Source organism: Rhinatrema bivittatum, chromosome 12, assembly GCF_901001135.1.
Source record: "Rhinatrema bivittatum chromosome 12, aRhiBiv1.1, whole genome shotgun sequence".
NCBI classification, from domain to species: domain Eukaryota; kingdom Metazoa; phylum Chordata; class Amphibia; order Gymnophiona; family Rhinatrematidae; genus Rhinatrema; species Rhinatrema bivittatum.
Window position 1 is genome coordinate 70,922,978 of NC_042626.1, and position 17,362 is coordinate 70,940,339.

General features: G+C 42.0%; 1 protein-coding gene across 1 annotated transcript; it reads left to right on the plus strand.

Moving 5' to 3' along the window:
* The first annotated feature begins 2,670 nt into the window (after positions 1-2,670).
* On the plus strand, positions 2,671-16,976 carry LOC115074018 (keratin, type I cytoskeletal 10-like). The gene is made up of 7 exons (XM_029573086.1): positions 2,671-3,202; positions 4,553-4,635; positions 6,274-6,430; positions 8,148-8,309; positions 8,415-8,540; positions 9,173-9,390; positions 16,906-16,976. Exons 1-7 carry the CDS (start codon positions 2,696-2,698, stop codon positions 16,928-16,930), a joined length of 1,278 nt encoding a protein of 425 aa, XP_029428946.1. The 5' UTR covers positions 2,671-2,695; the 3' UTR covers positions 16,931-16,976.
* The last annotated feature ends 386 nt before the right edge of the window (positions 16,977-17,362 follow it).

The following is a 17,362-nucleotide window of genomic DNA, read 5'->3' on the forward strand; positions in this document are numbered from 1 at the left end:
TACAGTTATGAGCAATGGGGTATGCCCAGGATGATACCACTGATGTGAAGATCCGGTAGTGGCCCGCAGAGCGGGGTATGCCAGGAAGTTCCTTCAGATGAGTAGAGATTACCTCAGAAGTGCAGATATGGTAGTGGCCCGCAGAGCGGGGTATGCCGAGGATGTCTGTACTGTAAATAATGGTGATGAGAAGACTGAGGTGTAGGAACCCGGAAGTGGATCTTGTAGCTGGTGCGGCAATACCCTGCAGCTCAGGGTATACTGGAACAACTTCTACTGAAGAGTAAACGGTAGTGGCCCGAGGCACGGAGTACACCGCAGAGAAGCTTCAGTAAAGGTGGTATCGCTGAAGTCTGTAGTCAAGTACTCACAAGTGGTAGTTCCAGGAGAAAGTCCCAAGAAGTGAGTCAGGTAGATATCCAAGGCAGGAAGGCCCTCCGAGGAGCAGATAGCCAGGAACGCGGAAGGGCCCCCGAGGAGCGGGTACCCAGAGCGTCCACACGCCAAGATAGGAATCAGGAACTAGAAGTCCACGAATGGAGCGGATTCAGCAATGAGGGAACGCCTTGCTAACTCGAAGCAGCAGAGGGCCAGTCAGCTTAAGTACAGCAGCGAGTTGACATCATCCGGAGGGGACGCCCCCGAGGTTCCCGCCATGACGTGTACAAAGGAGGCCCTTGCGAGCGCGCACCTTAGGTGATTCCAGAAAAGAAGGTGGTTGGCAGCGCCCATGTCGTCCCAGGGATACTGGGGAGGTTGGCGTTGGTTGGCGGAAGCCGCCATTCTTCCTAGGATTGATGGTGCAGGGAAAAAAGCGGTGAGCATGAGAGGTCGCAGCTGTCTGTGACCGACGGGCGCAATACATATATTGTAGCAATTTTCAAAAGCCCACTTACTCGAGTAACGTGCTTTTACAGGTATAAATCCCAGTTTTACACTTATAAATGCTTTTGAAAATCAGGCCTTCAATTTTCTTTATTCCTGATCCTTATTTTAAAAAATCATCACTTACGCAATGCAAATAAAGTATTTTTTTAACGGTTTAATTAACAGATGAAGACGTATGCTTCTTGGATACAACATACTCTGCTTACTTTGCAGACTTTTTCTGGGCAATCAGTCATTTGCTTGTAATGACAGGAAGTGTGTAGGTCAACAGAAATTTCTTTTCTGTACAAAATAATTAGTAAAATACTGCAAAGTTTCAGAATTAACGTACTGTAAGCATCAGTCTGTGCTGTCTTTAAATAACCTAAACATCTGCAGTACTGAATAAAGAATTTGATCATTGGGTTTTAATTCAAGCAATGGAACTACTGTACATGAATAAAAAAACAAACTATGACTTACAGGACTAAGGACTTGCATTAAATTTCGACACAAACTAATAGTAGATGCAGAATGTTTGGTCCCCGCACCATTATCTGCAACATGGTATGGGTGTTTCCCTACATTAAGAGATCAAGCCACTTAATCTGTTTGATCTAAGCTTCTAGCTGTGTTTTCCGTTTTATTATGTACTCTGTGAATGTAAGACTGCAAGAAAAAACCTGATCTAGCATTACACACATCTTCCTGTAAGGAACACAGATTAGTACTTTTTCCTCTCTCAATCAGCATTACCATTAGTAAGATGCTGTGTTAATCACAGACGCTAACCATAAACTCTCTACTGTTCCACTTCGGCAACAATTGTACACACTTCCTGGAATCTAAAACGTAAAAAAACAGCTATCTGATTTGCTCATGTGGATCTATGTTCATTCTAATTGTGCGGACTCTTTGCTCACAATGAGCATTGCTCTAAAGAAACCATCATTGCAAGAGTTGAATATATATCTGCCAATAGGGTCTGTAAATAGGATAACTGCAATTCTCATTTTCACGACCAAGCCATGCACTGAGATATGTGCTATGACAATCACTAGCCAATGCAATAACTGCACCAAATTCGGTTCGGTATTGCTTCATAAGGGTAATTTTCAAAAGGAGCCATGTGCATAAATTGTCTTCTGCCGGGAAAAGTGCACACCAAACATGATTTCAAGTGACATTCTAGGCTAGGGGGTGGATTTGAAGAGGTGAAAGCATTTATGCCTTAGATTTCAGAAGATTGAGCATTTATGAAACTTGCTTGTACTGTATCTTCATCTTTAGTACCAGATTCTGTAAGAGGTATATTCAGTGCAAGCTTCCCATCTCCCGATGAAAAAAAAGCAATGTACAGGAAGAGAAGCTCAGGCAAGAGAATTGGACAGAAATGTATAAATGTGTTTAAAAGATTAAAAATGGATTAAAATAATTAATGTGTTCAGCTGTCCTCCACCCTGCTCTTATGCCAACCTAACAAGCACCCTGAGGGCCTATATGTATTAACAGAAATGGGCATAAAATGGTTAAATATTAATTAAAAACAAGTCATCCAATTATTGGAAAGCATTCCCAACATGTGAAATTTTGTTAATTGGAGAGGTTGAATTCAAAAATGAAACACCCATTTAATTTTGTATATAAAGGCTTGAAGCCTGTCTGCCCTGCCACCAGCTCCCCATCTCTGCTACATTGCTTCTCTTAGAGGGGTTGCAGCTCTACACGGTATACCATGGCTCTCAGACAAAGTGGTGGATCTACCAGGGTATCGATGGGAGGTGGATCTACCAGGGTATCAATGGGAGGTGGATCTCCCAGGGTATCGATGGGAGGTGGAGCTACAAGGATATCAGTGGCAGGTGGTGGTAAAGGAAGCTATGGAGGAGGTTCATGTAATGTTGCTGGGGTTTCTGGAGGGGGCTTTGTTGATGGCCACGATAGAGGTTTTGGTGGATTTGGAATTGGCCAAGGAGGTGGATTTGGAGGTGGCCACAGTGGGGGTTTTGGTGGAGGGCCTGGAGGTGGACATTTTGGTGTAGAGTTTGGAAGCGGCCAAGGTGGTAGCTTTAGCGGAGGATTTGGAGGTGGAGCAGGTGGAGAGTTTGGTGGTAGTGAGGGCCTCCTTTCTGGAACTGAAAAGGAAACCATGCAGAACCTCAATGATCGTCTGGCTGCCTATCTGGAAAAAGTACATACTTTAGAGAATCAAAATTCTACGCTGGAGGTTAACATCAAGGAGTGGTATGAGAAGCACCGTCCTGGAGGCTCTACTGGTACAGGAGCACGTGATTACGATAAATATTATGACATAATCGAAGACTTAAAGAAGCAGGTAAGAAATCAAAGTATAATCCTCCATTTTGTTTCAAGATATATTGCACAGCTCAGAAGTATTGTCTATTGCTTTCCAGATACACTAAGATGTTTCCAAATAAGGAAATTCAATCACCATATGTACCGTAAATTCTGAACAGAACTAACAAAATATAATACAGAATTTTTAGTTAATCCTCAGACTTTGTTTTTCACACCTTGCACTCATACTAAAACTGGGAAATTTCTAATGGAAAATTTTATGCTAATCACCATTCTCCTTTGATAAATTAGAAATTTATTGGTGAAAAAAGTATGCTTCATAGAAAGATATTTTCTTTCATACCTTTTGCTGATAAAGGTTTTGCAAAGCTCTCAGAAATTGTATACTTCTGCTGCCATGTTGCTTTCACTGATATTTAGTCATCTAAATAAGTGACTTACAAACTGTAGACTGCTACCCAAATACTTGTAAGTAAATCATAAGATAGAGTCCATATTTCATATTGCAAAACAAAATTCAAGATAGGCTTTAAACAATTAAATATCAATTGTATTTATTTACTTTATTTACATATTATTATATTCCATGATTTCCCATAAAGTGTTCCAAGTGGAGTATTGACAGCAAATAATCAATTCAAGCTAAAATGCAATTAACATAATCCAAAATCATGATTTATTAACCACTTTTTTGAAAGTAAACTTTCACTCAAGGTGGAATGCAGTAGTGTTAGTTACTGGTAATGGTACACATGTGAATAAATGACATCGGTACAGTTAAAATGAAAGACCATACAGGATGATGTTACATGACATTCTTATAACATTACACACATATCTAAACTACCATAAATATTATTATTATAAACACATTACCTGATAGTTCCAAAGTTCACAGGGGGTATACAAGCATAAGTAAATAATAAATAGTGCACATGATAGTAAAAAAAAAGTCTATTCTAGGACAGGTGTTAATAGAAACAGACTCACAGAATAGAAAGGGGTATAATAAACAGAATTTGCCTGTGAGTTAGGGGTTTTGTCTGAGACCAGCCATAGTGCACATGACAGATTTTGGGCAGGGGTATCTGTAGGCTTCAGACTGTTGTTCCCACTATGCAAATCTTGGCCCAAACTTACAGGAATTATACAGCTGCAGTTATATTTCTTATATGACAATATGACAACGTCCTTAAACCACACAGCCTGATGGTATTGGGTTTTGTTGTGGGTCCTCTCATTTTGCCACAGTTCTTGAGTGTGTCCCATGATTTTATTGTGGCTTTTGGGTGCATGTCAAAGAGAAACAAAGAAACTGATACGCAATGAAATATAGCATTACTCACTAAGCACTCTCCTTTTTCAGATCTATGACTGCACTGTAGAAAATGCCATGACTCATCTGCATATTGACAATGCCAGGCTGGCAGCTGATGACTTCAGACTGAAGTAAGTTTAGAGATCTCCAAGCTCACATAGTAGATTTATTGAAATAAACTCCTCAAAACTGTATTGCAAACTTAAATCTCTGTTTAAAAATCCCACACTAGATAACATTCTCATTGAGACAGATGTATACAGAGAGTTTTGGAGGGTGGGGAGATCTCTCAAGAAATCAATTGTTTGCTGTTGTAAGAAAATAATTCCTTCAGGCAATATGTACATAATTGTAAAAAAAAAAAGATTTAGAGGTGAATTTTAAAATCTCAGTGTGCGCCAAAATCAGGAAATATGCTCACAAGTCTGGCTCATACGCAGCCCTTCAATTTTAAAAGCCACCCAGATTTGCACGTATGTCCCACTGCACCTACATCTGGACGGGATATGGGCATGTCAGGGTGTGGTCAGGAGATGTGTACCTGCCTGGATGCACTCCTGGAGTGGAGGAGGAGCCTAGTGATTACAGCAGTGGGCTATGAACCAGGGGACTAGGGGGTCAAGTCCTGCTGCCACTCCTTTGTGACCTTGGGCAAGTCACTTTACCCTCCATTGCCTCAGGTACAAACTTAGGCCTGGATTTATCAAAATGCACTAAATATCACATGTGATAGGAAAAGGGTGTGTTTTATGGTAATAGGCAGTTTATTGCAGTGTGCTATCTTAGTGCAAACTTGTATAAGAAGGGAGAGGGAGGGAGAGAGGGAGAGAGAGAGCGAGACTATCCATAAAGCCATCTCCCTAGATAGGTATTTATACCTCTATATGAGGCCTACCTAGTCACTCGAGGTGAGGTTTAGGTAGTAGTGTAGGGGTTAGGGGCCACTTTGACATTCAAAGTGAGACGTACAAACAGAACAGTGCTCTCTTGTGAAGATTTGATGACCTCTGGAGTGAAGAAACTCACCCAAAGATGATATTTGTGCAACCTAGCGTGATGGGTCCATCGCAGTATGCGTTAAAGGTGTTTTTTGCATGTGAAAATGCCATATAGCAGTTTGATAAATGACCCCCTTAGATTGTAAGCCCTCTGGGGATAGGGAAATACCTACAGTACCTGAATGTAATCCACTTTGAAGTGCTGAAAAAAGCAGAATATAAAAAGTCTAAATAAATAAAATGCACCCAGTGTCCCTGCTGTGCAAGTTTCCTTCAGCTAGGGATGAGGTGTAAGGGAGTGTAAGCTATTCAGAGGGTTTGGAGGACCTAACTGATAATCGGGGAAACTGGTGAAACCCCTTTAAAACAAATCTCCCGCTTTATGAGGCACAAGTGGGTTTGGCGTGCCTAAACACACCCCTATTTAAAATTAGGCACAGATATGTGCTGGAAGTTATAAAATTGCCGCATCCCTGGGAGCGCACCGGCACACACACGCCAATGTGCACCTGCGCACTGGAATGAAAGTTACCATTCCTTTCTACAAGAAATTTTTAGTTTATAACCAGTAGATTACTGACATTGATTTTTAAGTAAAAGACCATTTTGATACTTTGAAAGGCTGAGGGACAGTGCATGTGAGAATAATGTTATATATGTAGATGTATTCTCAAGCTGTTCAAGTATTTGAACCTAGGAAATAATCTTTTTAATTAAGAATGATTAAAATGGATCTTATTGATATCATTTATTCTGAATTGTGTTTTGTAGGTATGAGAATGAGCTGGCCATGCGTCATAATGTTGAGGCTGACATCAACGGCCTGCGCCGAGTCCTGGATGAGCTGACCCTGGGCAAGGCTGACGCGGAGATGCAGATAGAGACTCTGACCGAGGAATTGGCTTTACTCAAGAAGAACCACGATGAGGTAGAAATCCGCCTTTAGGGGTAAAGTTTTAAAGGGCTGCGCACATGTTATAAAATCCGATACCCACGTACATGATTTCGTATCGGGGCATACAGTAGGGGAAATATTTTGAAACACACAATCAAGCCTTTGCTCAGTTCCCTATCCCCCTACCTCACCTCTCTCCCTATTCCCCTCTCCACCATGACCTCAAAACCCACCCAAACTTAACCAGTTTTTTTTTTTGTTTCACAACTTACCTGCTCTGTGCAGAAGTACGCTGTGCGCGCTGGCCGGCTGCTGGTGCGTGCTTCACTGGGATAAGGCAAAATGGCGCTGTCCTGGCCGGTCCCCGCCCCCAGCCTGTCCCTTTTGATTCGAGTTGGTCTTCGGTGCATGATGGAGATGCGCGAGTGGCTGGGGTCCTTTAAAAATCCCCGCAGCATGTACGCGGCCCGGCCACAAACATATCTGTGTTTTTACACGCGCCGGCATTTTAAAGTCTAGCCATTAGTGCTCAGCTTTTCCCCAAGTGACTTACAAATAGCCTTTTGAAAGACACACACGTGCACACAGATTGAAGTGACTTATTTATGGAGAATCAGAAAACAAGTAGTCTTTCAATAAACAATGGGGAATAAACTAGAGAAGAATCTCTGCAAATGAAATACATCCACAATAATTAACATATATAGATATATATGTAAATCAGATGCCAAAATTTTAAGACATTGAATTTTGTACTTTTCAACGTATCACATGGAGAGGGATATTTAGGTTGAGGAGCGATATATATATATGGTTTAACTAAGGCTTTTCCATTGTCTGTCTATGCAAAAATGACAAGATGAATCAGATTTTTACGGCTGAATTTTAAATCGGCCACGCACGCAAATTCCAATAGTTATGCACGGGGCTGGGCCCTGTGAGTGCCGTGCGCATTTTCAAAAGGGCCCAGCCACCCGCGTAACTGCCGTTATGCGCACAAGGACAGGGCCCTTATAAAGGGGCGGGGTCTGGATGGGGAGGGGCGGAGCGGAATGGAGGTCGGCTGGGAGAGCGGCCATTAGCCCCTGTCCCGGGGAAGCGCTCCCGGCAGTTGGCTGGCGCGCACAAGTTGCTTCTGCGCCAACGGAGCAGTAAGTACAAAAATTATTTTGCTTAAGTAGGGGTTAGGGGTCAGTGTGCAGAGGGGAAAGGGTAGGAAGGTTAGACAGGGTAATAGGGAACTGGGGGAGGCCTGATTATGCTGCTGCGCGTACTCTTACAAAATTCGACACACACCCCCCCATGCACGCCGCTTGCACCTGCGCGCGTGGATTATAAAATTCGGCGCGATGTGCGCGCAGCCCACGGATTTTGTAACCTACGTGTGCCAGGAACTGCGCGCACATGGACGGGCGCATTTTCCTTTTAAGATCTACCTCTTAGTGTAGCAAGTCTGAATTAATGCGTGTGATGACGACAGCCATTTTCTCAAACTTACTGTAAACTCATAGTTATTGGGTTTGGCATCTGATTTAAAATTCATGCATTTAAGGAAGCACATTTGATCCTGTGCTCACCTACACTGATATTAACTAATCCTTTTAAGCCCTTCTTTAACAAGTTGCATTTTCCTCTTTTCATACAGTTCTGCCATATCCCTTGAAAGAGAGAAATTTCGTAGCAAGGCAGGAAAAAGCTATTGCTGTTTCATTCAATTGTATTTAATGGACTAGCTCTTTCCCTTTATCAGGAGATGAAAGGTTTGCAAGGAACTGGTGCCGGCCAGCTCAATGTAGAAATGAACGCTGCTCCAGGCATTGACCTGACCAAAATGCTGAATGACATGAGAGCCCAGTATGAAAACCTTGCAGAGAAGAATCGCAAAGAAGCCGAAGCCCAGTTCATCGAAGCTGTAAGTCTCTATAAATCAGCCCAAAGCCCAAGCATCGGTCATTGTATGAATATTGGATTTAACTAACTAATCTTTGATCTCTCTCATTCCATTCATGTCTCGTAGAGTAAAGCCTTGAAAAAGGAGATGTCTGCAGGTGCTGAAGAAATGCAATCCAGTAAGACCGAGATCTCCGAGCTGAGACGCACTCTCCAGGGCCTGGAGATAGAGCTACAGGCTGCACTCGCCATGGTGTGTATGTAACAGCTGTGTCCATCAGTCTCACTTTGGCCACTTCAATCTATTCCCATTCAACCTCATACACTTATCACACTAGCAAAATGTTTTCTACATTTAATGTTAGCTTCTCTCACTCGCTATAAAAGTGGGAAGATGGATGCTGCATTGCAACAAGATATGATGTGCAGAGGAGGTGGTACGCTTGAGCCGCAGATGGGAAAGTGATGATCGTTACTGCTGGTGGAAACAAGGATGCTCAAAGGTGCCATTTTGAGAGGACATCTAACTCTCAGCCAACAAGGGAAAGTGCTAATTGTTCAAGGAAGAAGGGGGTATAAAAAGAGGGAGAAAACGGAAAATTAAAAACAATATATATAAAGAAGAGGGGAGAAGGAGTATGTCTGTGGACTCAAATTTTATCACAATATATATTACAATGCACTCTTTTCAAAATAAGGTCAAACAAGTTTAACAACTTGTTTTCAAAATGTGTTGAAATCCATAACTGTCAAGTCAAACTACTAAAGTGATATTTTTGATGTCAGGTAATTTGAGGTAAGAGAATGAGCTGCATTTTTCCAGGCCCTACCATATTGTTTTCTGATGTGTTTCACATCTTCTTGCTGTTTTATATCTACCGACAGAAAAAATCTCTTGAGGAAACCTTGGCGGAAACAGAAGGTCGCTTTTGTATGGATATTTCCAAACTACAAACCATGATTTCTATGATAGAAGAGCAACTTTGTGAGATCAGAGCAGAGATGGAGGAGCAGTCTGCACAGCACGCAGAGCTGCTGGACATCAAGAGCCGGCTGGAGATGGAGATCGAGACCTATCGCCGCCTTCTGGATGGAGAAGCCGTGTAAGTAAACTAAACAGTATGAAAAATAAATGTCCTCAGTAACCTTTCAATGGTGTGACACAATGATGCCTTCCTTCATCTCAATGTTCTGTCCCTTCATTTCTAGCCACATTTCCCATTACATCCTCGCATACATCCTATGACCAGTGCAGATCCCTCTTCTCTCTGCCACCTTTATCTTCTGAGTTCATTCCTGCTTCCAAGGCTATTCCTTTGCTGTTCTTTACATAAGGAACCAAGGCAGTGTCCCACATTCAGGCCCCACTCACCCTACCCCATTCTTTTTTTATTTTATGATTTTGTTATTTGTGCTGCATGTAGCTTGCTTGCTGACCCTCAGAAGGAGGAAGAGGCCAGACCAATGACCAGTCGTGCGCTTTCTCCTTTCCCCTGCTCTTCAGCCTCATTGCAGACAACCTCCAATGGGCCATAGGGCTCCCTGGTATGGCTGGGGGCTGGCTCAAAGCTGTCTCATGTGCCACTGGCCTGGCACCCTTTTCAATCCTCCTCCCTCCCCCCCAGAAGCATCATTAGCCGTCTACATGGGTGGAAGACGTGACCTGCATCGAGCAGCGGAGAGGAAGAGGGCCATATGGTTATTGCAGGTTCACTCTGTGAATGTGGAAAAGAAAAGAACAAAGTCCCCTAAGGCTCTTCCCCTCCTGACAGGATCCGCACCTCAAGACCTACAGCAGTATCCCCCAGGACCCACTACTTAAGAAAACACTCACACACCCTTAATCTCACACTCTCTGAGTAGGCACACAATAGATATTGGGATGTGTTTATTACTAATATTAAGCTAGTTTCCAGAAAGCCAAGTAGAATGCATAAGTATAGCAAACTGTACAGTTGCACTGATAATTAGGTAGTAGAAATACTTTTCTAATGTTTATGACAGCTGAATTTCTTCTGTTGGTGAGGAATCTCTTTCACTGTTTGTCCCTCTGATATTTCTCTCCCATGCCTCCTACTATTTGCTCATCTGAAACTGTGTTGTAAGAAACGAGGACAGTGTTCCCAAAACCCAGACTAGGCTTTCTCTTGCCATTCTAACTCCCTTATCACAGGTCCTGCACACCTGAGGTTTACTTCTCAGCTTCTCACATTAGGTATAATCAGGTGATGTGTGTCACTCTGTAACATACACAGTAACAAAGTAATGATGGCAGAAAAGGACCAAATGGTCCATCCAGTCTGCCCAGCAAGCTTCTTATGGTAATATCTACCATGCTGTGTAGGTCGCCCCCAAGTTTCTCTTAATGGTAGTCCGTGCAGTTACCCCCAATCCTTATGATAAGGGAGAAATATTTACAATCAAAAACCCAAGCAACTGTCAAACCCATAAAAAAAATTACTGCTAGCAACATTTTTACTGGGTGAGGAGCCTTCCAGAAAATTCTGGCAATGCTGACTCGTTTTGCTTTTGGACTGGGCATTAGAAGCAGTCCTGGGCTTGTTCCCTTATGTCTGCATATCAGTACACCCAGAATGTAAAGGTCGGGGCTTGTGTTGGCTGCTGCCTGAATCCCCCCCCCCCCCCCCCGCCATCAAAGGGGAGAGTGATGTTGCAAGACTAATTAGTTGAGGGTAGTAATCCCTGTGCTTCTGATACTGTCGTACCTAGTAGGTTATTCCCAATCACTCCTGTATTCATTTCTATCCTCTAGGCGTTAGAGGTCCACAGTGTTTCTCCCATGTCCCTTTGAATTCTTTGACTGTTTTTGTCTTCTCGCCACCTCCTCCAGCAGGGCATTTCAGGCATTCACCACCCTCTCCATGAAGAAATATTTCCTGACGTTGGTTCTGAGTTGTCCCGCTTAAAATTTCATTTCTGACCCCTAGTTCTACTGTTTCCTTTCCAATGGAAAAGATTTGAAGTTCATGAATCCTTAAAACCTTTCCTCTGCACCAGGGTATACATATCCTCATAAATCATTTAATGGAAACGTTGCACCATTTTGGTTGCCCTTCTCTGGATCACCTCCATCCTGTCTAGCCTTTTTGAGATGAGGTCTCCAAAACTGAACACACAGTACTCCAGGTTAGGCCTCAAAGGACCTATATAAGGGTTATTCCTCTCCCTATGCAGCCCAGCATTCTTCTGGCTTTAGCTATTGCCTTCTAACATTGTTTCACTGTCTTCAGATCGCTAGACACTATCACCCCAAGGTCTCTCTCTTGGTCCGTTTACAACAGTTTTTCATCCCTCATCACATACAGCTCTTTTGGATTACAACACCCCAGATACATGACTCTTCACTTCTTGGCATTGAATCCCATCTGCCAAGTCTTTGACCATTGTCCAAGCTTTTTTAAGTCATGTTTCATTCTCTCTACTCCTTCTGGCATGTCCACGCTGTTGCAGATCTTAGTATCATCCGCAAATAGACAAACCTTACCTTCTATCCCTTCTACAATGTCACTCACAAAGATATTGAACAGAACTGGTCCCACACCAATCCTTGAGGCATTACACTTAACTCTGTTCTCTTTAAAGTAAGTTCAATTTACCATTACTCGTTATCTTTTATCTGTCAGCCAGTTTGTAATCCATGCCAATTTCTTAACACTCTCTCCCAAGCTTCTCATTTTATTCACAAGCCTCATATGCAGCACCGTGTCAAAAGCTTTGCTGAAATCCAAGTAAATCGTATCGAGCACTCTTCCTTGATCCAGTTCTTTAGCCACCCAATCAAAAAATTAATCAGATTTGTCTGACAGGACCTTCCCTTAGTGAATCCATGCTGCCTTGGGTCCAGCAACCCTTCTGGTTGTTGATAGTTCTCTATCCTTTCCTTCAGTAGGATCTCCATTAATTTTCTCACCACCGAGGTGAGGCTAACCGGCCTGTAGTTTCCAGCATCCTCTCTGCTCCCACTCTTGTGAAGCGGGACCACCACCGCTGTTCTCCAATCACTCGGCACCACTCCTGTTTCCAGGGAGATATTGAACAGGTCTTTCAGCAGACCCGCCAGCCCATCTCTGAGCTCCCTCAGTATCCTGGGATGAACCTCATCCGGCCCCATGGCCTTGTCCACTTTCAGTTTTCCTAGCTCTTCCCATACATTCTCTTCTGTAAACAGAGTTTCTACCCCATCCCCATCTACAGTCTTGTCAACCAGCAATGGTCCTTCTCCAGGATTTTCTTTAGTGAACTCTAAACTGAAGTATTTGTTTACTATTTCCATCATTTCTTTATCTCTCTCTACACAGTGCTCCTTGTCACCTTTCAGTTTCACTATATCACTTCTGGCCTCCCTTCTTTCTCTGATATATCTGAAAAATGTTTTGTCACCTCACTTTACTTCTTTGGCAATCCTTTCCTTTGGGATCCTTTATACTTCTTGAGCACTGTTCTTTTTGTCTTAATTTTTTCAGCCACCTCCTTTAAGAACCAGATTGGTTTCTTTTCTTCTTAGTCTTGTTTATTTTCCTAGCATATAGATTTGTTTCCTTTGTAATAGCTCCTTTTAAATTGGCCCACTGTGGTTTCACCTCACTTATTTTCTCTCAATCTTCCAGTTCTTCATCCAGGTATGTCCCATGTTGACAAAGTTCGTATTTGTGAAATTCAAAACTTGAGTCTTTGTGTGACTTTTTTGTATCCTGGTCGCGATAGGGATAGGATTGATTGATTAATTAAGGCCTAACTTCTAAATACATCCTTAGCCAGCATAGTCAGAATTAGGCTAAGTAACTCCATTACAGTGGTGAAGACCAGCATGCATCCCCTTCAACTAGCCCAAGGTAAGCCATGGGCTGGCAAGGCACAGGTGTGCAATTACAAACTGTGCAAATGCATGTGGATGGTGCTACACATTTTTACCAGATTCCAAGTCTTTCTGTCTTTAAGTACTGCAAGTAGACTCACTTCTTAACTAAAACAGTCCCTTAGTCTACATATTGGGTCGGATTTTAAAAGCCCTACGCATGCCAGGCCTATTTTAAAAAGGCCTGGTGACACGCGTAATGCCCCGGGACGCGTGTAAAGTCCAGGGGCTTTACTAAAGGGGCGGTCTGGGGGCAGGACGTGGGCGGGGCAGGGTGGTCTGTGGGCGGGGCGGGATGGGGCCAGAGGCCTCCAACACAGCAGCCATTGCTGCTGTGTCAAAGGATCACATGCCGGCAGGCTGCTGGCGTGCGCAACTTGTGCCTACCCGGAGACAGGCGCAAAAGGTAAGATAATTTGGGGGGGTTAGAGTAGGGCTGGGGGGCGAAGGTTAGGTTAAGAGGAAGGGAATGGGGGAGGCAGTGCGGCTTGGTGCGTGCAAGGTACACAATTGCACACCCCCTTGCGCGCACCGACCCCTGATTTTATAACTTGCACATGCCTGCGCATGCAAGTTTTAAAATCGGGCATTCATGTGTACGCGCCGGGTAGTGCGCGCACATGTACGCTGCGCGTGCTTCTTTTAAAATCTATCCCATTGTATATCTTTTCCTTTGTAAGCCAAAGCCATCACATGTGGTAATTTTATCTGAATTTATTTAAAATAATTTAGCAACTGTTTACTCCAAAGATCATGGCAGCAGCGGATTCCCGATGAAGACCGGCCCGGGGATTCGCTGCCCAGGCCGGCCCAGGAGATACCACGTGGTCTGCCGAGTGCGGCTCTGTCATGGCCGTGCTCGGCAGACCACGTGACTAGCGCGACCGGCCCACCGGGAGATGCCCGATCCCCAGATAGGCCAATCCGCCCCTGGATCATGGTGGCTTACAAAACCAAAAAAACATGCAGAAGCATAAAAACTAACCAACACTAAAATCCTTACATGACAATAAAAAATAAGCAGAAAGAATTGAGCACATTACATGATGATGCTAAAGGCCTGCTTGAAAAGCCAAGTTTTTCAAAGTACTGGTATCTGACATAGTTTGAAGCTGCTCAGGCTTCTTCTTCCATAGAATTGAGCCTGTAACAGAAACAACATGTTCCCTCTCTTCCACTAAATCAGCTTGCTGAGAGAGTTGGAATTTCCAAAAGGCCTTTGTTTGCTGATCTAAGAGAATACATCAGAATATAGACAAGAAAAAGAGAGCATAGCTATGGTACTGACGAATTAATAAGTGACTGATGAATTAACGTTTAGAGGATAACTTTCAAACAACTGAGTGTGCCAGCATATTTGCACGTATATGGCCATGTGTAGTTTTACCATAGTATTTTATAACCTGCGTCTCTCATATATTCGCATCTTATAAAATAAGCATACCTTTACCCTGCAACATACTTACGTGCAAATACATGCAATGCACCAAAAGCATGTATATCAATTAATTAAATGCATGTATTTTTCTTACCTATTTTTCAAATATACGCACCTATATTTTACATACAATGATAAAGTAGGACTTACATACATAAGTTAGTCAATTTTTAAGATGTGCATGTAAATGAAATTAACTTGTTACCAATTAATCCACCAATTCATCAAGAGCTTCCTGATTCTTCAGTCTGAACTCGCCCCAGTTCATGCAGATCTCCCACCCATTCAGTACTACAGAATAAACACATTTAATATCACTTATGCCAGATAATTAGTAGGCATGAAAATGCCTGAGGAAGTTGGAAAATTTGTCTTAAAATAGCAATTTACACACATAAGTGTTGGCCATGCCCCTGAATACTTTTTTACATGTATACATTGTGCACATGAAAATGAAAGTATGAGCACATTTTTTAATTTTATAAAATACAGAATATGCGAGCAAAAGCTACTTGTGCATGTATATGATCATTTTTATGTGTGTAACATTTTGAAAATTCACCTATAAGGCTTCAAATGTAATTCTTCAATGAATAGCTAACAAATGGAGTGAAATCAAAGTTGGAGTTATATGATCATAAGTACTTTTCTCAGTTAAAATTCGGACAGCAGAATTCTGAAAAATCTGTAATGATCTAAGAGTACTCTCTGGAAAACTAACCAGCAATGAGTTCCAATAGTCCATCCCTAAAAATAAAAGAGTTTGAAGACCAGTATGAAAATCCTCTGGTTCTAAAATCGCCTTCAAATGCTGTAACATTCTCAGTTTAAAAAAAAACAACTAGTTTTTATCAAGCTTTTAATATGTTGTCTTCATTGATAACTTTGGATCTAGCAGATAGATTTACCTCAAACTCAAAAGAAGGTAAAATCTCATAGACTGGTTGTCTACTCAGGGTTATAGTCTTGGTCACTTATTACAGTCCTGTGTTGCATTACAGAGGAAGCAGTAGCCACTATGGGCATCAGCAAGGAGCAAGCTCGGGATCACAAGGAAGCTCCTCTAGAGGTAGGAAATTCCAGAGGGTATTTGTACCGACCTCTGATCACTTCCGATCACTTGCAAAAATATGATTGGTACATTTTTTGTTTTGAGTTGCCTTTTTTAATTATTTGCGTGGACACTAAGGTGAATTTTCAAAACATTGCACTTGTAAAACATAGCACATAAGTAGCCTCTACCTATGTAGTCCATATTTTATAAAAGTCAAAAATACGTGTGTATGTTCACCTGTACATGATTAAAAACCGGGTGGTCTAGAGACTTTTCAGGACAGGGCCAACAGTTGTGTGTGTGTAAGTTGCTATTTTAAAAGACAGTTACATGTGCACATTTTCCGACTTACTAGCACATTTTTACACCTGCTAGTTATCTGACATAAATAATATTAAATGTGGGTGGGAAATCTGGGTGGACTGGTGGAGTTCAGGCTGAAGATTCATGAGGGTCTCGAAGACCTGGAGAAGGGCGGGGCAAACAGGTGGAGTAATTGATAAATTGGGGAATTTCCTTGTCGCATGCATGCTTCAGAATTGGCTGACTTATGTGTGCAAATTTACACTTACGCAAGTAAGTCCCATTTCATGTGTAACATGTACGCATGTATGTATTTAAAATAGGTGGGTATAGAGTACATGCATTCAATCCATTGATATACTTGGTGGTGCAATCGCTGCTGGCTAGCGCAGGACCGCCCCCTGCTCCGCCCCGCCACCCCCCCTCCCCGTTTTCACCAGGATTCACTAAGACTTGCGGCATTCATGAATCCAGGCCAAAGAGCATTGTCTATAGCTGGTCCACTATTGTGGAATTCTCTCCCACACGAACTTAGAATAGAACCTAATATTAAAATATTCAAAAAAGGTATCAAAATGTGGCTTTTTAAACAAGCCTTCACATAGCATCATTTCACTATTTCCATTTTAATTTCTGTACATATGTCATTTGTTTACCAGTATTTTTTATAAATTTTTACATTATTTCTTTAGTTTTAATATTTATTTATTTCTGCTTAGTTATTAGAATATTAGAGGTCATGATGACAAATGACTTATGTACTGATAGATTTATATATTAGAAATTGATTGAATGATGATGTTTTATTGTTGCTGATGTATTTTGACTTTTTTGTTTTTATTGAATTGTTTATCTTTTATTGTCATGTAAACTAATGTGATATTTTTTGAACATCTGTATATAAAAATGAATAAATAAATAAATACACTTCTTATTTTAATATCCAGAACCACACAAAACCAGAAGGGTTAAGATAATCACTCAGGAATTGGTAGATGGCAAAGTGATGTCAACCAAAGAAAAACAAACTGAAGAGGAGGTAAAGTAAGATGAAACAGCAAGAATCGGCAGACACTTCTTCTCTTGGATGGTAAAACTTCGGCCTGGACATGCAAAACTCAAGAAGATATCCAATCTTGGGAAACTCTTCTGCCCTTCAGTTTCATGGGATGCATCTCTCTCCTTCTTCTCCTCACTCTATGCAATAGCAACTGTGTTCCAATAGATGAATACATTATTCATCCTGTTCATTCTAGACAGGTTTTCTTATGCTCATTTAACTAAATTAGAGTGGCCAGCCCAAAAAGGGACAGTGTTTAAACATAAACGTCACCCGAAATGAATCTATGCCCAAGCAGGGTCGACAACAAGCTCCATGTCATATGGGACAGCTTTAGCCAGTCC